General features: G+C 42.9%; 1 protein-coding gene across 2 annotated transcripts; it reads right to left on the bottom strand.

Annotated features, from left to right (window-relative positions):
• Positions 1 to 2,681: 2,681 nt before the first annotated feature.
• LOC135377943 (vacuolar protein sorting-associated protein 35-like) lies at positions 2,682 to 20,440 on the bottom strand. 2 transcript variants are annotated; one of them, XM_064610724.1, is made up of 17 exons: positions 20,164 to 20,440; positions 18,391 to 18,589; positions 16,189 to 16,312; positions 14,407 to 14,592; positions 13,876 to 13,926; positions 13,570 to 13,786; positions 13,286 to 13,479; positions 12,707 to 12,803; positions 12,046 to 12,194; positions 11,532 to 11,739; positions 11,186 to 11,341; positions 9,157 to 9,279; positions 8,503 to 8,682; positions 4,805 to 5,044; positions 3,579 to 3,722; positions 3,245 to 3,472; positions 2,682 to 3,176 (listed from the first exon to the last, which is right to left on the bottom strand). In XM_064610724.1, the coding sequence occupies exons 1-16, from the start codon at positions 20,164 to 20,166 to the stop codon at positions 3,293 to 3,295; spliced, it is 2,451 nt and encodes an 816-aa protein (XP_064466794.1). In that variant the 5' UTR covers positions 20,167 to 20,440; the 3' UTR covers positions 2,682 to 3,176; positions 3,245 to 3,292. The 2 variants fall into 2 exon arrangements, with proteins under 2 accessions (XP_064466794.1, XP_064466793.1); XM_064610723.1 differs by having other exon boundaries at positions 2,682 to 3,472.
• Positions 20,441 to 22,042: the final 1,602 nt, after the last annotated feature.

Raw genomic sequence — 22,042 nt, 5'->3', positions numbered from 1 at the left:
CGTTCAAAATGAACAGTGAGGTGAGTGTTGCCTGGATCCCAGAGAGAACATGCATATTTGGTATGGTCAAATGTAACAAAAATAGTTTTTTTCCTAACCTGTTGAGGAGCATCGCTAAATCCGTGCATGAAATGCAGCATCCACGCTGCCTTACTTGTAACAATATTGACGTGTATTTCGCCCAAGATCATTTGAAAAAGTGAGTTATTTTACTAAATCTTCCCCCAGGATGACGACAGAGTTAACAGCACCCATCTTTGACGAAACTTTGTTCTGAGCAGAACATAAAAACATGGAATTAATCCCACTGTAATACGTACATCGTCTACCACACCGTCCTGATGTGGACTTTCGATCATAGTGCTATGGAATCACCAGCAATTTTTCAACTTGCCTATGTATTATACAATCTATAGCAAACAGCTGAATCAGACATCACAAGTGAACCAATATCATCTATAAAGATCAAGAAAAGAAGTAGACCCAATACTTGGGTACAAGTAGGGCAACAACTACCATACAGCACAGCAAACTCTGTGGTTGCTAGAATAGCCCTTCCACCAGATGAACACCAGAGAAGTTTCAATTGTGAAAGCTTGTACAATAGCCATTCGTATGAGACGCTGTCAAACTCTTTTCAAAAATTGGGCAAAGTACAATGGGCATCAACTCCTTTATCGAAGTTAAAAGGTAGATCTGCAACCTTTCTCTTCAACCAAAGAAGCGAAAGGGTGCAGGCAAGCTGGTAATGAAGCATGGTGACAACTAAGAGGCACGGATCTGTGCGTGCGTCACCGTACCTCTCGGTTGCATCGAAGTTCAACAAGTTGTAAATTACACGACAGTCCCCTGGACAGAAAAAGAAAAAGGTTTTCAGAACTACGCTTCATTATGCCTTAAAAATTGCAGTCAAGTAGGTTACTGTACAAACTTTTTCAATTTCCGTGTTAGCGCCGCAAAGCAACTGAGGCTATGAGCGGCGTACAGGTGTGGACAGATGGAGAGAGAGAACAGCAGGAAGGAGTAGGGTACGGGGGGTGGGGTAAGTATGCGTCCTGGGCCGAGTTCAGGGGGAACTGTGCAGACATTCGTCTGGAAATCTGTACAAACTGACCCAGGACACAGAACTATAATTTTCACATACCCTTGCGATTCGGACATGTGTACTGGAACAACACTGGCCAGCTCCCAACCAACAGGTACGAGGGTGGTTCCATAAGTTTCCGGCCAGAGGTAGAAAATGCGCGCAAATTGAAAATGCTATTAAGGACGCGTGGCGCCATCTGTTGGAGGGCCGGAGCACCACCCTCAACCCTCTCCATGCTTTTGTCGGTTGGAGAGCGGCATTTCAAACAGCCAGGGTGCACTCTTCAGTTAAAATGGAAAAAATCGAGTACCGCGTTGTGATAAAATTCTTGAAAAAAGAGGGACTTTCGCCTAAGGAAATTAAAGCGCGACTGGACAACGTGTACAGGGAAGCCTCTCCATCGTACACAACGGTAAAAGACCGGGCTAAGCAGTTTCGACTGGGGCGAGAGTCCATTGAAGATGATCCACGCGATGGTCGTCCAGTGGAAGTGGTGACACAAGAAAATTTGTCTCTTGTCGAGGAGGAAGTGCTGAGAGACAGGCGTCTGGAGGTGAAGGAAATCTCAGAAAGGCTGGGGCTTTCCAAAACAACCGTTTTTCACATCATCGGCGAGGGCCTTCACATGAAAAAGGCCAGTGCAAGGTGGGTGCCACGACTTCTCTCGTCAGTTCAAAAGGAACAGCGCATCGTCTGTGCCAAAGAGTTTTTGGAGCTCTGTCAAGAGAACGAAGAAGAAATATTGAAGTCAATTGTCACAGGGGATGAGACTATGGCGCTCTACTATGATCCCCTTTCGAAAAAGGAGTCGATGGAATGGTGCAAACCAGGAGAAGCACCCCCAAGAAATGCCAAGGTCACACAATCCACAAAGATGATCATGGCAACAATATTTTGGGATTGTCACAGGATCGTCCTCATGGACTTGAAAGAGAAGAACACCACAGTGAATGCGACTTATTATGCTTCACTCCTGCACAAACTGCGAGACGCCATCAAGGAAAAGAGGCGCGGCAGGTTGAGTCGAGGTGTCCGGTTGCTCAAGGACAATGCCCCTGTCCACACGGCTTCTGTTACCAAGGCTGCACTGAAGGAGTGCGGCTTCGAAGAAATCCACCACCCACCCTACAGTCCAGACGTGGCACCCAGTGACTACTTCCTGTTCTCAAACTTGAAGAGGGATCTCAGAGGACGGAGATTTCAAAATGATAGTGAGGTGCAAGAGGCAGTTTTCCAGCATTTTGCGGACAAAACTTCGGACTATTTTTTCAAGGGTATAAGTATGCTGGTTGAAAGGTGTCAAAAGTGCATCGAAGTTAAGGGTGACTATGTCGAAAAGTGATACACTTGTTTCGTCTCTATGACTATTAAAAGTTGGTCGGGCCGGAAACTTATGGAACCACCCTCGTATGTTATTCTCAGTCAGTGACTTTTGATATGAGCAATTGCAGCAAGTGTGTGAAAGAGCGTGTCCTAACACAATTGCAGACAGATACCATCTGGCCTGAGAGCTTTGCACAATTTAGAAAGCAAGACTGACCTGTGCACCACCTAGCAGTGCTCCTAAAATTGTTTCAAAAAGTGGTTGTAGTACTTCTGGTGTAAAAAGCCTTTTTATTTTACAATTAATTACAACTGGAACAATATTGTACATACAGATACAGGAATCGAGTATGTCTAGTACGACGATATCCATGCAGACTGCTTTGCAATCTTATACTTCTCGGGAGGAACATCTAACAAGGTCAATTGTCATTTGAAATGCACACCTGTAGATGCATAGATATCCAAACAGAGGACAAAATACGAATGTGTCACAAATTTTCTGGCACTTAGAGAAGCAGGATGACTAGGGAGATGCCTATTAAACATTTGTTGCTTATTCTACTGGTCTTCCCAAATGAAAGAGGACACCAAAATAGTATGAATGAAACAGACAATGAGTGAGTTATATGTCCAAAGCATGGAAACTCTAACAATACTGTACAAAGAGATAGTTGCTGCATTGACCATGTAACTATACTCCAAGCCTTTGTGCAAAGACTTGGTTTCCAGGGATGCATGCTATTCAGATGGTACGATACAGTCTCTACAATAAAGGGAACAGAAAAATTGTTGACAAAGATGCACTGAGGGACTTGCTCCAATGCACAATACCATTGCTGAGGCTGCACTCTCAAAGATGGCAATGTTTAGCATTGCCTTTCACAATTCTAATCCAGTGTACGATGGCCCATCGGATTCCGGTGACTCCATACGAATGTGCATGTGGTCAAGGGTGTTCTCAAAATGCTTCTTTATCTGGTCAGTCTCTTCACTTGCCTCAAGCAGTGTCAACTCCTCGCGGATTTTGCCAACAAGCTGGCTTATTGTGTCTATTTTAATCTAGGAGACATAACATGCGCATATTTTTAGTACAGCACAATATCGAGTGACAGGAAAAACACACTAAAATTATATCATGCAGATAGAGAAAGAGGAAATAACTCACCTGTTCATTGCCCTTTTCATAGAAATAAATGTAATGGTTTAAGAGTTCTACAAACAGTTGGACCTGCACTGAAATGTCCATGCACTGAGTAGCAATGCGAAGTCCCTTTTTGAGGCACTCTGTAACACGCTTGCTATCATGCATCTGCAGCATTAAAAGAGCAACGAATCACAAAAAGTATAAGGTTACAACTGTGATCACCACGCTTTGTTTCGTTCTGACACAACACTGTAGCAACCAGACAACGTTTGCCCCACACCGTACAGCACTGAGAAAAGTGAAGAAAGCCCATTATGTATTGTCTTTTCAGTTTTTACAAAATTAAGTGATATGTAAGAACGGTAGTTAGTGAACAGGCTTCCTTAGTGATCCCTCAGGGGTCATGTGAGGCTGCCCATAGATGTGTAGCAGAAAATGGATAAATAAATTACTCAGATGTATTCGAAGAAGTATAATTTGAAACTGTATGTGCATTCAAACTCACAATTCCAGTTGTAGATAAGAACAAAGTTATGTATTTTGTGACTGCAACACCTTTCTGGAGCTCTAGAATAACATATTGCTGCAGTGGTTCAGGAATACAAGTTAAACAAGTGGTTCAGGAATACAAGTTAAACACTTGCAAACAATTGACTAGCTGAACTGGCTACAAATGTGCACAAAGGGTACTGTGGGAATGCCAATCTTAAGCTTACTGCTGTCTCAATCCTTGCTGATGAACTACTCTCAAAGTGGCACTGATGATTTTGGGGTAGGAGATTACACACACTTTACAAATGTTTTGGAAATGCTTACCACCACTGGGAGTTTATTAGATATTCAATCACAACCTGCTGTGTTAAGACTGTGCACAGCACCATGTGTGGCAATATCTGAACAAGTGTGCGTGATATTTAAACTTCCTAAACTGTTCAACACATCAAAATAAGAATACGGATATGAGCCAAGGCAGATATTAAAACAACACTATGAAAACAACTGTGTCAAAACTGACTGCAGTCCTTGCCCTAAGCAGTTTGTCTGCGCCATAAAAATGCCCCATAGAAGCAAACACTTTTATACAGGCTTTTCCAAGCCACTTGCACAAACTATCTGGAGGAAAGCTGAATATTGCCTTTCAACCGTCAATACAAATTCTAGAAGTCTGAAAAATTGGTGAGCAACCGGCAACTCCACAATAGAGTGAATTGCATACTCATTGTAAAGCATTCTGAGGATGTACTGACCTCTTCTTCATTTCTCTCTCTTGTTTTCCCTGACCAAAAGATGTGCGAGCAAAGTGCAACTCCACGGCACTGGTCAGGCTTTTTGAGGAGTTTGGAGGCTGCCAGGGCACACTGCGTCCGAAGGGGCTCATGATTCTCTTCACTGAAGCAGCTTGTCTGCTCCACAGTGCCCATAATTAAGGTAATGGCAGACAGCTGTGCTTTGCTGTCTGATATCTCATCCTCATACAGGGAGAATGCCTGTCACATTGGAGAACGTTGAAAGAAACCCATTAGATGGTGTACATAGTGTGCTGTCCTTAATGTAGTGCACAAACGTTTCCTGGATATGCTGCACTGTAAGTATGATACGTTTTAGAAGTATGTGGAGAGTGTAAAGCACCACATATAATGTGAGAAAAAATTATAATTCAAAACTACCTAACATATTATTGTGCGGTACGTGATAATCTTTTGCGAAAGGGCATGCTTGCAAGTTTGGCTTCCTGAATGAATTTCTAGAACTGAACCTAAGACTGTCCCACTGGACATGCTCAATGTACAATCGGCAAGGCCAGCACACCTTCTTTCCAAACATCACAGTGGTTATCACTATATGCACTCGTAATTAATGCACCCCCAACTTCAGCGCCCAAATGGTGCTACAGACTACCCTCATTTACCCTAACTTCATTTATCTGCGTCCCATGCCATCTAGGAAAGAAACACTGGCCCGGATTTCAGTCCATGTACTTTGGCTTTATTTATCTGGGCTTCAGTTTGTAGATGTGGAGGAAACTTTTCAGGGACTGTCATGGGAAGTACCCAAGAACCACTTTCACTAACACGGCTGTGGGAGAGGCAGAGACAATGTGTGAGGTATGTTTTGCCAAGTATGGGACCTGAGACAACCTGAAGAATTTTCTCACTTTTCCATGATATGCACAACACACCGATAGGCCAGTCACGCGACGCTGCACGATGAGGTGACTATCCCGTGGCTTCTGAGGCCTTCAGCCATTTGAGCTTTGTGTCAGACAAAGTGTTTAAGGATAAAAGTTTGCACAGCAAGCAAAGCTGGAATTGACCTCTCCCTGTTTGCAAACAAATGACGTCATCGTGTTCGACAGCACCACAAATTTGGTAGAGTTGAATTACACTCGAAGATAGAGGCGAACAAGGTCGCGCCCGAGAGCCACGGTTTTCAGGGGATTACGATGGTCCCTGAAAGGGATGCGACCTTCGGTCCTACTTTTCTTTCAATAGGAGGCAGCGAACAAATGCCCATACGTGGAACCCAGCCCTCCCCTTCAGATTTGTTTCGGTTTCAGTCTTTCTACCAATGTCATGATGACACTTCTCTGGTAGAGGTCTATTCGCAAGAATAAGAACGAGAGTGCATTCATGGAATTTCTTGATACCCAGCAGTGGGCGAAGACAACATTTGAGCTGGTTATTCACAGCCGATCCATTGTTCAACGAAAAACGTTCGCTTGCAGAGCTGCGTTCTCTAATGTCTGTAACAGTGAGTTTGACACCTGTAGACGAGTCTAATGTTATGAAGTATGCCAACGTTAATCATCCTGATGACACCTGAGCTGCGATTAGGGATGAAGATGTCGATTAAGAATGGCAGTTGATGTCTCATTGGCCTCAGCTACTACATTATGTCATTGGTTCTACTGAAAACCAGCAACATGAATCCGATGATGACAGTGACGAACCCAGTGCTACAATTCTCGATGATGCGCAAAGTGCACTGAGAACTACACTGACACTTTATCATCAAAAGAATTACAATGATCATGTTAACATCATCAGTGTATGTTCGAAAGGAGCTGGATGACTGCAGCACCTTTATGCAAACGACAACGGACAGCTTCAGAAACAAATACAAACCTGATTGTCAACTTCTAGCTTGTCCGCCCTCACATTTCGTTCATCTGAATCCCCTGCTATCCGGAAAGTTTAGCTAGAAATGGCCAGTGCCAGATAAATGGGGGTGGACTGCACTTAATTTCCCACAACTCCATTTGCACTATACCAGCCTGCATCATATGGCACCACCCACAAAAGCGTGAGCAACTGCCACAGTCCTGGTCCCACACAATTTTGAATAGGAGGAGGTACGCGTGGCCGCGTCAGCACTCAGCAGCATTTCTAGTAGTAGTAGCTTTTACACACACTTGCGGTTTTTGTTTCTTGGCAGTCGATGGGCAGGTTTTGAGGAAGATTATTTCATGATTTGTGGTGATAACTGACCTTATCTTTAAAGAAGCAGGATGAGTGCCATAACGAATATGCTGTGAGGAAGGGAGTACTAACTCTTCTGTACGATGCACGCTCTGATATTTCGGTTAAGAAACTTTCCAGAGGGAGAGCATTCGATGATTGTATACAGAGCAGATGGCTATGTTGGAACACAATCACACAAAAATTGAGAGAGCAGTGAGGCTGCCATTGCGAGTGGATCGTTTTCGCATGAAGCACAATACCTCCCACTGTTGCTGCCAAAAGCTGTATAACAGATTTCTTCAGCACTTGATAGAATAGAAGCTAACCTTGCATGGAACGATTGTGATTCAAACAACGAGGAAATGCCTGTTAATGACGGAACACTGGATCAGATACTTTAGGTCAAAATGGTTGCAGAATGTTCTTCGAGTGTTGAGTTCCAACTTTTCCTTTGCAATTATGGTGTTTGATCTATGGCTGGCGCTACATTTTTAGGTTAAAAAAAAGTGTGGGGTTATGCAAGGAAATGCTGTATGCCATGGAACACAACACATTGAATGAAGGTGGTGATAGTATGAGCTCATGTCATATGCTTGTATTTGGGAAGTGCTATTTCCATATCGACATGCAATAGGAAGATATAGTAGAAAGCTCAGACAGCACCCTCGATACAATTCATTGATTCAACACAACTGTAGTCAAATTTTTTTTGAGTGCACTAAGCACACTACGAGTAGAGAGTACTTGTTCTTTACCCCCATCTAACCCTGAGGTCACTGCAGTTTCACGGATGTAGCCAATTAAAACATTATGAATAATCCAGTTTTCACCTGTACAGCAGAAACACAGTACACAAAAAGTAGTGGCTTCCACCTTGAAAGTGGAAAGAAGGTGGAAAGACGTTAAGAAAGCAAACAAGCTATACCACAACCTAGTCACATGGTATGATAGTGCTATCTTATCTCACTTCCCCTAGTTTTGTTTTATTTTGTTTTGTATTTGCATACATTTATCTTGTATCTCACTGCCAATAAAGAGATGCCTGCTTTTGGTGCACTTGCCTAACGAAGATGCCATATCACTGAGTTGAATTTTTCGCCAACAAAGCCCACAGAAACGCAAAGAGCTTGTGGTAGAAAACCATAAGTGAAATATGTGCTGCATCTTCTCATAGAAGAAAGCACCTTCAACCAGGGTAGGGATATTCTGGAGTTCAGTTCTAGAAAATCAGAAAGCTATAAAAGGCGAAATTATGCGTGAATCACAGACATGTTGAGTGTGAACTGCATGGTGCACAAAATTGTACTTAATTCATGTACGGAAATATGTACCATGTGAGCTGGACTTTACATGAAACACCCTATATATCAATTAATAAAATATACAATACACCCAACATATTTCAGTTTGTTACACAACATGAGGATTTTTAATAATAGTATTCACATTTACTTCATGCTAGAACAATGGGGCAACTGGCATACCTGAGATATAAATTCATAGGCCACAGTTTCGTAGTTCTCAAACTTGACCTGACCAGCAGCAAGAGCGCCTTGCAGGAAAAGACGGAGCGGCAGCTCTGCCAATTCGGCCTTTATGAGGGCACTTATTGTCTGATGGCAGAACTGGAAAATCTTGCCACATTTTTTCTCCCACTTGTCGTCCTGAAGAAACAAGGAAATAACATTGGTAGATCTGATATTTCATCATGATGCACATTGAAAGCATCAACATCGGAGCTCGTTCATATGTGCAATAGAATGAATGCACAAACATGAATGTCTTGTATACAAATCAAGTACTCACAACCGTACAACTCTGCAGAGAACGTAAATTGCGATACGTACACCCAACTTTCGCACATAATCTATAATCAGACTGCAGAGTCAAACCAGATAAATTTTGATGTTGTTATATGCAGGTAAATACGGTAAAACTATTCATATTAATTAATAATTCGGGGCTTTACGTTGTGAGACAACTGCGGGTAAAACCATACAAAATTAAACTAGCTCTCAGTATTATAACTGGCTTAACCAGCACTGCATAAAAAGCGTGTTAAGTTACCCATAGCTACTTGCTATTTAAGTAATCTAAATTTGACGAGGTATTGAAGCCGACCTTCAAGCAACGCTTACCTCAATACTTAGCTCCTTGTATTTGAATGCTAGTTGGTAAGCGTGGAAAACCAGAGGTGGTAAAGTATACCTAGTACGTTTGTTACCTCCTGCACCAAAGTGCTTCCTCGCTGTTGTTAATATCTGGAAGCAACAAAAATGTCACACACATTTAGACACGTATCATTGCATTCGATATGGTGCATGGTGGCCTTCAAAGTGTGGTGTGCGAGGCTATTTCACAATGTCTGAATTAATTTTGGTGTCAACCTGTACTAAGACAGTAAAGAATGCAATTTATAACAATTGTAAATAGGATTCTATTGTTAGTGAGTGCACTCTCAAGAGCAAGCAGTACCATAGCAAGCTGTATGCAAAAGATATTCACAAGCGTTGCCTCTGGCAGGTAGATTTCAACAAAAATGTACAAAAGGTCGCATATGAACTAGAAACACCTTGCAGAGCCACTGCCTCACCATCATGCTGTGTTTTACTTGTACACTGCCCTATCCCATCTGTTTTAGGCTCCACTATTATTCCCACAGCTGAAATAACTCTGCAAGTACAAGGGGGGGGCACAAGACCTGAATGTGGCATGCCACCCATTCAACAAACATTTCCTGTCAATCAGCAGGGCCAGGTCAGCATTGCCCTGGTACGGTATCTCCAGGAAATTCTAACAGGCCCATGTGAATAGCGCTTGAGGAGAGGTTTGGCAGTAATTGTAGTGACAAGGCATGCATCTATTCTTGTCAGTTTTTTTTTATTTACGCATACTATCAGCCATTAGGCTACAATAGGAGGGTGGCGAATACAAAAATACATTTTCAGTCACATGCAAGGAATACACAGAATACACACACACATAACACATAATAATAATACACATAGTACTATAATACACTAACAGAAAGTGTCACTAACACTGTCAGAGGGGAATCGGTTAACATGAGACGGTTCCACTCGGTGAATGACCGAGGAAAAAAATGTTGCATAATTCCCTGCCAGCAGATGGCTTCTACTTGCTACATTTTTCCTCATATGTACAAACCTTTTCGCCACTCACAGATGAGTAATTGACTATGCCAGCAATGGTGCTACCACATTTTTCATATATATAAAGAAGGCAATGAGGCACGTGGATGGACCACACGCAGTTGGCATTTACCTACAATTCAGGTTTATTATAGTTCACCTCGCCTGGGGCTATCCTTCGAAGCCCCAAATCTTTCCTTCTGAATGGGGTCAACCTTCTTCGAAAGGATTTTGGGGGGAAGGCCTCAGACGGGGATACTTGCAATAAATGTTCATAAAATGTTTGAATAATAAATGTAATAAGTGTTGTTTAAATATGTCTATCTATAACCAATGTGCACTTCTAGTCCTTTCATATTTTTCAGCACCTAAAACTGAAATATATCTGGTGTTCCAAACTTGAAGGCAATCTTGGATTCCAATCTTAGAGAGAGCAAGACCTTCTGGCATCATGTGCACAGAGTTCAGAAAAAGCAGAAGCCGAACACAAACCGGCTTCTGTCTGCAACATTGGATGTCAGTATGTCAGCCTGTGCCTGCCGGTGTCGAAGGAAGACTTTTTATTCTAGATGCTATGCGCTCAGCCAAATAGGCACCACAGACAGTCGCCAATGCCAGTGCGAATAAGCTGCACTGTTGCCTGCTTTGGTGTCAAGGATGCTTAACAGGTGACAGAAAACAGTGATAGTTATTCTAGTCTTCACTGTGGATGGAATATTGCTTCTCCCATACATAGCGTTCGGCAAGAAAATGCCGCCTAAAAACGAAAAATTCTCTGGTGGAATAATCTCCTGGGGTAAAAAGAAGGGAAGGATGATGGTGGACGTGTGTAAGAACCACCTTTGCTAGTGTGGACTAGTGTGGACAAACATACATTCATTGCTCATTGTCCAGTCCTTCAAAGATAACACAACTGATGCCAGTAACACACAACTTGCAGTAAACAAGTATTACCCTGTGGTGGTTCGGAGGAGGCCCAGCTCAATAGAGTATACTTCATTGTATATTTCCTTACCATGTACTGCTGATCTGCCGTTTCAGCAACCATTAGGTTGGCCAACCTCCCAACAAGAACTTGTTCCTCTATGAAATCCTCAATATCATCATCTTCTTGGGGTTGGTCAGGCTGATCTTGTACAAGAGGAGCGATCAGGCACAGCACCTGATCTACCTGAAAGCCAAAGGACATTGCTCTGTTGTCCCTCAGACATGTACAACATGCATCAAAGAAACAACCTCATTAATAGTACAGATTGTTAAAGATTACAAAAATTTCTGTTTAAAACAATAGTATCAGCAACTGAAAGCCCACAGATGTTTACAAGATCTTAGAACTGTGAGAGGAGTAAGAAGCACAGTACCTGCTCATGGGTTGGCAGTAAAGTGTCATTTTCTAGTGCATTATTAACCAAGAAGGATGCCATTGTCTTGCGTCCCTTGTAGTCACACAACTGAAGCAAACTGCCAAAATGAGAAAGCTGCAGCAACGTAATGAGGTTGTTGTATGACTGCACAGGAATTTTCAGCAAGCGAACAAGCTCCTTGCCAACAGCTGTAGAGAACTCCACCCTGTAGCATGACAGAAACACACAAATTATAATAAAACTGATCTCAGTAAACATAAGTGGGCAAAAGAAAATAAGCGAAATAATCAACAACCAAAAGGAACGTGGAACTAAACAATAAAAATAAAAATTCCACTTCTGTGATAAAATACATTTACCATATCTATTTGAATATATGCTGCACCATTTGAATTTCTATCTCACAACTAATGATCAACTTGAATATTTCTGAGCAACCATCACACATTGATTAGATTACCTGCTATGAGTGAGAGCGAGCGAGTGCGATGTGTATTACAAAACCACCTACCTTGAAATCCCTGATTTAACAAAAATTTCTTCTGTGGTTTGGAGAACTTTGTTAACATAGTCAACTCTGTCTTGGTAGCACTTCAGAGCCAAGTGTATTAGTGACACCTGAAGGGCAACTATGTCTTCAGGAGGCATTTCTTGCCTTGACTGCAAAAGAAATGGATTCGCATGTGTTATGGATATCAGTATACAAGGTGCCTTGCACGAAGCAGGTTTCATTAGTAAATATAGATAAACAGATATGAGCTACCAGAGTTAGCCAAAGAAAATTTAAGCGCTTAAGTGCAGAATGAGACTTAAGGCTGGCCCATATGGCGCATATTGCAGCACGTAAAATTCTGCATGAAAGCAGTGTCCATAACTCAGAGCCTGTATATGCAGAGAAAACTACATGGTCACTTAATCTGTAGCTCCGCATAAATACAAATGTTGCCCACCTTGTTATGCGATGCCCTTTCAGCAAACCATGCTGACAAGATTTTACCCAATTAAGTTTCAGTGGCGCGATATTAGAAAGTGCCGACAGCTAAATTTCTGATGACACCAAATCCACAATATTAAGCATTTCTACCATATTTTCCAGAGATAGAGAGATGACATGGTGCTGCTATAGTAACTGGCTAGAAAAAATGAAAAAAAAAAAAAAAAAAAAATCTTACCTGTATAACTTGCGCTACCTGATCAGAGAATATGTCAAAAAGCTTTATATCGCTGGGGATGCCTGGTCCGTCCTCCTTCATGGCATACATTGCTAACCTGTTTTTTTAAGAATGTCAACTCAGGTCAATACCAATAAAAATGCTACACAGTTTTACACAACCAGATGCAATGTAGGGGTGGGAGTGAGGGGGGTGGGACTGATGGGGGTGGAAGCTTCTGCACAAAGCCAAATAGTTCTAAACATAAATTTTTCGCAAAGGCCCTCTTGCAATGCTGCTGGGTGCAACAAGCTTACAGTAGCACCAACTCAAGAAACAAGCAGAGACTTCAAAACTCGCGCTACGAAGCTGGCTTCAGAACAAAGGATATGTCTGTACATCATCGTGGTTGCTTAGAATTCTTGTACATATTCATCGTAACTATGCCAACAGGCAAGGCCAATGTATTAAATGCACCTGTCCTCACACACACAGTTACGACTAATGTGGTTCCTAAAGGTATAATGTTATCTCTACCTAGCACGTGTCTCACCCACAAGTTACTACATAGACGTAACAGCAAAGAGAATTGAACATCACCTGTCGATCAGGGAGATGATTATGTTCTTTACATTGACCTGTTGCCTAAGTTCAGCACAAGCTTTTAAGAAGCTACTGAGTGTCTGTAAATGGAACTCATCAGGGAACACTTGGATAATGCATTCCATGAGGTATTCTTGAGCAATAGAATCTCTGCAGCTGACTACTTGCTCCAGTATGCCAGGCAAGACAACCTGTAAAGAAATCAGCGCACATAATTACACAAATTTGTACTAAGTTTGGAGGAGCAGAGGATGGATGAAATGGATTGGACTATTGAGTACCTTCTTGTACCGATCCATGTCAACAGAATCCAGCTGTGACAGGCGCACAAGATTGGTGCCAACAAGAAGGCGCAGTTCCTGACGTTCACGTTCCCTACGATCCTTGTCCCGTGAATGTCCTTGGTGTTGCATGCGCACCCATAGCTTATTCATCTCACCAAAGTTCAACAACACAAAGTCCACAGAGTCTTTCACAGTACCACCTGCCTCACTCTCTCTGCAAAACAAAGGTAATCGATTGTACTCTGCACAATATGAAGAATTACACATGCTAGACAAAATGCACAAAAAATCAAACTCAAGTACCTCGTGTACATGAGCAGTTCCACCTTTGAACTATCAGCATTGGAATCATTTCTGTGCAAAAGAAATAAGCAAAAAGGTACGAACCAGATGATATAAATGGAGGAAAAAGTTTGCTTTTAGTCACACTACTAGAAGCAATGAACAGCTAATAACAGGTCAATTCTAGACACATTAACTTGCTAAATACACGTCACACCCAACCAGCTGAAAATTTGTCTAATGAAACAAAGTGCCAGCTTCCAGTGCCTTCACCTGCCCCTCAATGATAAATGCCAAATGTTGATTCCCTTGCCATACCTCTTTCTCAGCCCTTACATAACTGCAGTCGTTCTAACGATTTGAAGAATTCAACCATTTAGCAGTTTTAGCGGCAAAACAACAACTCGATGATGACAGATTCATCACCACAGGCGATACTCTACCCCACTGCATGCGATAATTTAGTGAAAATATAATGATATATATCTTGAAGCACACTGTATAAGCAAGCACCAGCTTCCTGCTGGTACTATTAAAATCTTAAGAACTCACTGCAGAGGCTCTTCGTCTGTGTCAGGAAGAATGTTCCGTGTACACTGCAACAGATAGTTGCGCAGAAACAGCCCTCGCAGTGGGTGCTGCACTCCACGACACATCTCCACCAAGTCTCTCAGGATGCCCTTTCGTGACTCTTCATTGGACTTCATGTACACCATACCTACTGTGATTAGCAGGTACCTAAAAGCAAAACACTATTACCGCCAGGGGTCGGCACTTGTGACTCCTGCTCACTCATGCTCCCGCTCAGCTCTCCCTCGGCTCACTCATGCTCACTCACCTCCCGCTCATTTTTCTGTTTCCTCACTGATAGCTCATTTGCCACACTGAGCATGAGTGAGCAGGCTCATGAGTTTGGAGTTTGCCACAGTAAGCAGTTGGGACATATTCGTCGAGAATGCCACATTCCTCCGTGCAGCAGCTGTAGCCGTTTTGGGCATGAGATTGCCCTTTGCCCACGGTCTTATGCGGCCATTGCAACTGTTCTGGATATCGAGAAGGACCTAGACCCAGTTTAACAAACGTTGGTTAACACTTATGCCGAGATCAGACTTTCCTAAACTTGGTATTAATCGTCAACCCTGTTTTATCAACGCCTTTACGCGACCCTGTTGGACGGGGAAATATCACTATCACGCATTGGTGAAACAGGGTGAACGATTAACACCAAGTTTAGGGAGGTTAATCTCGGATTACGTGTTAACTCGTGTTGGTGAAACCGGGCACAAATGGGCTACCGTGATGGTTAGGATGATAGTGGGAGAGGAATCCACAAAGGGATGCTCCTATGGCTGCTCTGCATAGCGCCAGCAATAATCCGGAGTCTTTCGCTGACGCTCACCTCGGCTCTCCATCTCCTCACTCACTCCCCACCCAGCTCTCAATCTGCCCACTCGTGCTCAGTTCATTAGCCACAATGAGTATGGGTGAGTATGGGTGAGTATGGGTGAGTATGGGTGAGTATGGGTGAGCATGGGTGAGCATGGGTGAGCATGGGTGAGCATGGGTGAGCATGGGTGAGCATGGGTGAGCATGGGTGAGCATGGGTGAGCATGGGTGAGCATGGGTGAGCATGGGTGAGCATGGGTGAGCATGCTCATGAGTGAGTTTTGCAGAGGTATGGTGACAGCTGAACTGCATTTTGTCACTTACATAAAAATCAAGCAAAGGGTTCCCCAAAACTGAGTAGCTCTAGACCCACCCAGAAATTGTCAAATACACATTGTGTGAAAAAGCCCGCAGCTTCATCAGGACACAAATACGTGATGACTACATATTATAAGCAAAAGCTACAATAGCTCCTTAGGGACAGCTCCTTTCCAGTGAACATGCACAAATAAAAGGTGCTGGTATGTTAAGTAGCAGCTACACGTGCGAGAAAATATTAAGCTTTGTCATACTGAACAGCAGGATGATAATTCGTGGCCTAATGCCACAAGACACGTGTGACCAATTGAATATCAGGAGCTTCTATACTTGACACAGATTCATCATCACATTACCAGTCATCAAGAAGTTCCACGGTGTGGGAGGACATTTAGCTTCACATTTACGTTCAATATATTTGCATTTCACATCAGTTTCATGATTACTTGTCTCAAAGCCACAATGACTACAAGTGGCGAACAGTTGCGAGACGCAATTACGAGAGGCTTACAAGTTGGGGGTAGCGACGAGGTTTGTCATACATACCCCAATACAAATTTTTTGGCACTGACTGCGTTAATTGAATAGCGTGTAACATACAGAAATAAGAATGATGTAACCAATACTTACAAACGTGGTATAATATTGCCTGCATACTGCACAAGCTCATACAGGTCAGACATTTTCCTCCCTTTCTGTATTTCATCTAGCAAATGAATCTCAAGATGCCTTAGCTCATCTGTAACAGCCATATCTGCGAGGCCATAATGTCAAGGAAGTCTCAAAGTACACTTTTCTTTTATTACAATTCAGCACCAACTCATCTAAACATTGCATATAGAAACTATGCATTTGCATTGCAAATTTTTACTGAGATGAGGAGACAAAGTTGTTTACAGTATTTACAAAAAAAGAAAAACCCTAGGAGGATTATAAGGAATGTAGCCACATGGACAGCACCTGGCCTTTTCAGGATAAGAAAGTGCGGCAGAAAAAAGGAAAGAAATGTGTTCGTGCCAAATGCTAGAAGACCAGACGAGAAGAGAGCATTTCTGTTTAACAGAAATTCACAGGTCCTTTTAAATGCAAACTTCCTTCGTATAATTCACTTTTATTAGGTTAAGTAGAGTTCGAGTGCTTACTGAAAAGTTGGCCTGGTGTCTATCACTTGCACTATCATAGACTGTGCATTATACCACACAAACTGAAAAATACATAACTGTGCACCATGAGGGAGAACCCTGCGAATGTGTCTGGAATATTCACCAGTACATGCAAAGACAATGTGTGTGCACATTAGACCCCTGCAAATATAGACCCCTGCGAATAGTGGTTTGAAAACCGAAGTGAATACGAAGCGAATAGCCCATTTGGATATTCGATCACGAAGCGAATAACTGTAGAACCGAATCGAATATGAATCGAATGGTTGTGGTTCGCACGATTTGCACGTTCAGGCAAATGTTCAGGAAATGTAAGCAGAGAACATATATATCTTAATTCGCAGCGCTACACAAGCCTCATATCCCTGTCAGTATGCATTCAGAAGGTGGTGTTGCCGAGCAGAAACACTAGCTGCTCTATGTGATCTGGCAGAAGACTCCCTTCTGGATGTCAAGGTAAGGCCACAGATGGAGCATAGTCGTTCGCTCGCTACTTGGATATTTCTGTGCCCCGTTGGCAAGCTTGTTGTACAGCTGGCACCCTGTAGTATGCCACCATGATAGTGGACATTCTGTGCATTATACAAGAGAAAACGAGGACAAAGCTCACCTCGATTTTTATTAAGGAGGTCCACTTAAACAGTGTCTCCTGCTGTTTCTCTGTAGATTAATTGTTTGTTGTCACGTGGCTTTTTGAACGGCAACTATTCGAATATATTCGTTATGAAAGAGGCATTTGATTTAATTCAGAATTCGAATACAGTCAAACTCCTTTACAACGAAACTCAGGGGACAGCAAAAAAAATTCGCAGTAAAGGTATTTTCGTTAAAAAGGATGTCTATTATTGGACCTATAGGCTCCAGCGGGACCGCAAAAAAAAAAAAAAAAAAAAAAAAAAAAAATTGCTGTAGTGGTATTTTCATTGAAAAGGTGTTCGCTATAAAGGAGTTTGACTGTACCGAAATTCCCATTCGGTTCGGAATTCGAATCGAACTTATAAGTATTCGCTGCGATATTAGAAAAATTCAATTATTCGCATGGCACTAGTGCACATGAAAACAGATGAACAGAAAAAAGGCCATGTTACCAGTCAAAAAAGGGGAACCTTGTCAGACGTGGAGTCATTTGGATGTTTTGCTTGGCTGGCTTCACCTCTTTTGGCTACCGATGTCGAGACCATGTGAGGACACATGTGATCAACATTAAATCCTCCCCCCTCCTTATTTGGAGCACAAGCAGTGAGGTCACATATTTAAGAAAGGTGGAAAGGAAGAGCCCGGACAGATGCGTGCAGACATGATCTACTTGCATAACAGATAGCTAAAAGAAGTAGAAGTAGAAATTGTCACTGGTGAAATGATTCTTTCCCAGGGTACTCTCCAGTCTAAATGTGAATAACAGTGGTACCCCTCAATAAGAGACACTTCATAGTGTTGTCAATGGCATTTTGTCATGATTGCTAAAACGCAAGCCAGCTGGTGACTAGAATACATGTGTGTCTGTTGTCGTCATCCCTAGTCTCTGGGTTTTACCGTCAGACATTTTGCTTCTGCCCCATCAGCACAGCACACTATACCACTGCATGTGAAGTCAATCAGAGCTGACTAGAATTTTGCACTGTAAAAAACATGGCAATTCACACCATCCCAGTACAACTGAAGAGGATACATAGCTCATAATAGCTTTTGGGGCTAAGGAGAGACGTTCGCAGCTCTCCTAACATATTCGACGCATGCTTAAGAGCCTCCATTAGCTTGCTTTTGTCGAGGCATCGTTTCATTTGAAATGCCTGAACTTTCACCACACTCAAGGCTTCATCCAGAAGCTTCTCTTGGTCTTCTTGTGGTGATGCCTGCGGTGTTTGTGGCTGGGAAGAGTAATAGACATGAGCTTGCATGAGCGAAACAGGCCCACATGACATCTCATTCTCACAATGAACATGTCAAATACAATAAAATAATAGTTTGTGGCTTCCGGTTCTGAGCGACACCACAGTGGTCAGACGGTGGATTAGTTTTACCTACCCGAGGGTTCTTTAACATGCACTAAAATCTCAACACACAGCACACCGTATTTAACATCCCTCATGGAGGACGTCGTGTCAAAGCAACTTGTACCCTACCACCAAGTTGCTGGTGTCCTTTGAACCCGCAACCTTAGGATCAGTAGGTGAACGCGCTACCAACTGAGCCACCGCAGCTGGTAAATGCAATAAAATGAGCAAAAAAGTGCTTGCATGCTTTCGTTATATGAATATAATAATGAAAGAATGGAATACGAATTTGATTTTTGTGTGGAGCTACAGTACATCAAAGCCGTATATGCATGACCCGCCAGGCTTAAAGTAGTGACATGTATCAAGCACCTTCATTGGGAAGAGAAAGAAATATAATTAAAAAATAAACCATTTTGGCAGACAAACCATACTCCCCTACAATTAATTGTTGGAACAAAGTGCTGTTGTGATAATGATAATTTGTGGCTTCATGTTGCGAGACAACTAAGATTAAGAGCGACGCCACAGTGGTCGGTTCGTGAATTAATTTTGCCCACCTGAAAGTTCTTCAGCGTGCGTCAAAATCTCAGCACAGTACACCGTATATAACACCCTTCACGAAAGCAACATCTATAAGCAACCAGTACTCTGCCCCCAAGTTGCTAGCGTCCTCGGTCAGGCGTTATTGTAATCATTCAGAATGTCAGAGTCAAAAATGAAATTTCTGATAGCACTGATAGCAACTCAAGAAAAAAACAAATAAATCCTAAAGCATGTAATAACAAAAGACGTTGGGCTAGTTTGTATACATAAGACATTATGGAATATGTACAAACAACAAGGATGAATGGGAACAACATCGACATTGTGTTGTTCCCACCCTTCGTCCTTGTCTTTTGTGCGCATTCCATAATATCTAAAGCATGTAGTTTGCCACAGACATCTGCCAATGGAGACTTTACAACAAAACTATATACTGCAACAACTACACAAAAACAGAACACTTTTTTAGTAGTTTTATGTGTGCTGCCAACAAGCCCTACTAGATTGCATCATTGTATTTAATTGTATCATACACTGAAGGCGTTTCCCCTGACAGACACCACCACACCCTTTCAATCTGAAAATCAGTACCATCATTGCGGTTTCTTAAAGTGCAAAGTATTATTTGAGATGCCTGACAAACAGTCCACAACACACCAGAAGTGACTTCATTAGTTATACATGTGGTCAGAATACTGACAATGATGCAATCCAATTATCAGGAAATACTGCCTTACGACGGCAATCATGTCCTGCCAACACGTAGTATTGTATAATGACACAATGAGGTCAAATCACTTTGGCATGTGCATGCTCAGAATCAGTGGCCCATCGCAAGTATCTTTGCCACACAAAAGTAATATGTTTCTGCACACATATACGTATGTATTGGCCGTACATACCATTTTTGACTGTTTTCAGAGCTGAGTAAACAGCAAATCGCAAACACGAACAACCAACTTTAGGTCTCAAATAAATGCTTCGTGATTCACTGTCACAACGGCAAATATGCCGACAGAAAGACGTGTGCCCAATATCCACGTCGTGTACAGATTACTGAGGGGCGGATACACCAAATGCTGAATACGTTGTTCGCTTCGCAACGGTATCCATCAGTATCCAAAACGTCCCAACGTCATTGGATTGGATTGTGATCTACTCCGTGATTGTGGATGGATGGATGGATACTGTGCACTGTGGCTTTTCCCTTTGGAGCTTTGGAGCATGGACTTTGGAGCGGGCGGTAGCTTGCGCCACCTAGCCTACAGAGTGGGCAACAGACAGCGCAACACTGACAGCGAATTCCAGCACAATACTCGGGAAAGCACCCATCAGAACCACGCCATGATGCACGACGCAGAGCCAGCAGCGCCCAGAAGAGCGGAAATGGCGGAAGTGGAAACCACGAAGCGCCGCCTAGTGGAATGGAGAAGGCGCAAGGAGCGCAAGCAGTGAACAAGAAGAAAAGAACGAGGACTAAATCATCTATTTTCGAGTTTTTTCCGTGTATTTTTTTAGTTTATTTTTTGTCCCAGAGGCAATGACACGACTCCTGTGAAGGCGAAGTGCCAAAGCCCACCCTGACACGAAAGGGATAGGACGCGACTACTACTACTAACAGAGTGGGCAAGGATAATCACTAAAGAAATGAACAAGATAGAAGAAGAAAGGTGGCGATCCGCAACGGGGTAAAAAGAAGAGCATGGACTTCTACAGTGAAAACAAAGATCAGCGAGCACCAGAAACGTTCTAAAGGGGCGACCACAGAAGCGGACTCCTTTTTCAAGCCCGGACTGGATCCCTATTAACTAGACGACGAATACACGATTTGTTCCACACTGACAGCGCGGAATGCACCATCTGCAACACCGGGGAAGACAAGGACCTCCAACACATACTATTCTCCTGTCCGACACTGGAACAAACAAGACCGAAACCGGAACCAATGTCCTCGCTATTGGGCTTTGGCAGCGACTACTCGACACAGAGCATAGAGCAGACAAAGCGCCACCTGGAAGCCTGGCAAAAAGCGTCAAGAGAAAGTTGACGATATTGTAGTGTTTCTTTCCTTTTTTTTCAGAGACTTTTCATGTCTCTACGCCTGTGAAGCTCTGACCTATCTGACTATATCTGACTGATAAGGCGACCCTGATCCTGATCCTGATCCTATACGATTCCTATACGATTCCAACGTACGATGAATTTTACTCCGGACTAGCCGAAACCGTTGAGCAAATAATTGGCAGAAGTAGAGGGGGGACGCGAAAGAAAACCTGCTTCTGGTTCGACACGGAATTGAAAGGGGAAATTCACATACGAAGAAAACTGAACAGGGACCACAGGGCTGCAAAAAGAAGAGGAGCGGATGAAGTTCATGTAAAAGATCTATGGGAAGCATACAAGAGGCAGAAGGAAAAAGTGCGAGAGCTGGTTGGACGCAAGGTACAAGAAGGACATAAGAAGCAGGAAGAGGATATACTGGCGGCAGGAAGAAAGGCAGGTAACAAGTTCTGGAACTATATCCGTTCCATGCAAGACGAGCCTGAGCCGGCGAACCCAAGCATTGTCAACACTGACGCAGTACCTCTGGAAAGCCAAGCCGAAATAGAGTCATACATGACCGACTTCTACCGGACCCTTCAACAACGCTTAACGGTAAACGTCCCGAACGTACAGCAGGGCCTATCCAAGACCACCAGAGCCACTCCTCCCTCTCTTACGGCTCCGATAAGTGAGCACGAGATAAATCGCCATATCGAGAAGCTCGCATGCGGGAAAGCC

This window comes from Ornithodoros turicata, chromosome 1, assembly GCF_037126465.1.
Source record: "Ornithodoros turicata isolate Travis chromosome 1, ASM3712646v1, whole genome shotgun sequence".
Taxonomy (NCBI): Eukaryota; Metazoa; Arthropoda; class Arachnida; order Ixodida; family Argasidae; genus Ornithodoros; species Ornithodoros turicata.
The sequence above is the reverse complement of the archived record's forward strand: the minus strand, read 5'-3'. Positions and strand labels throughout refer to the sequence as shown.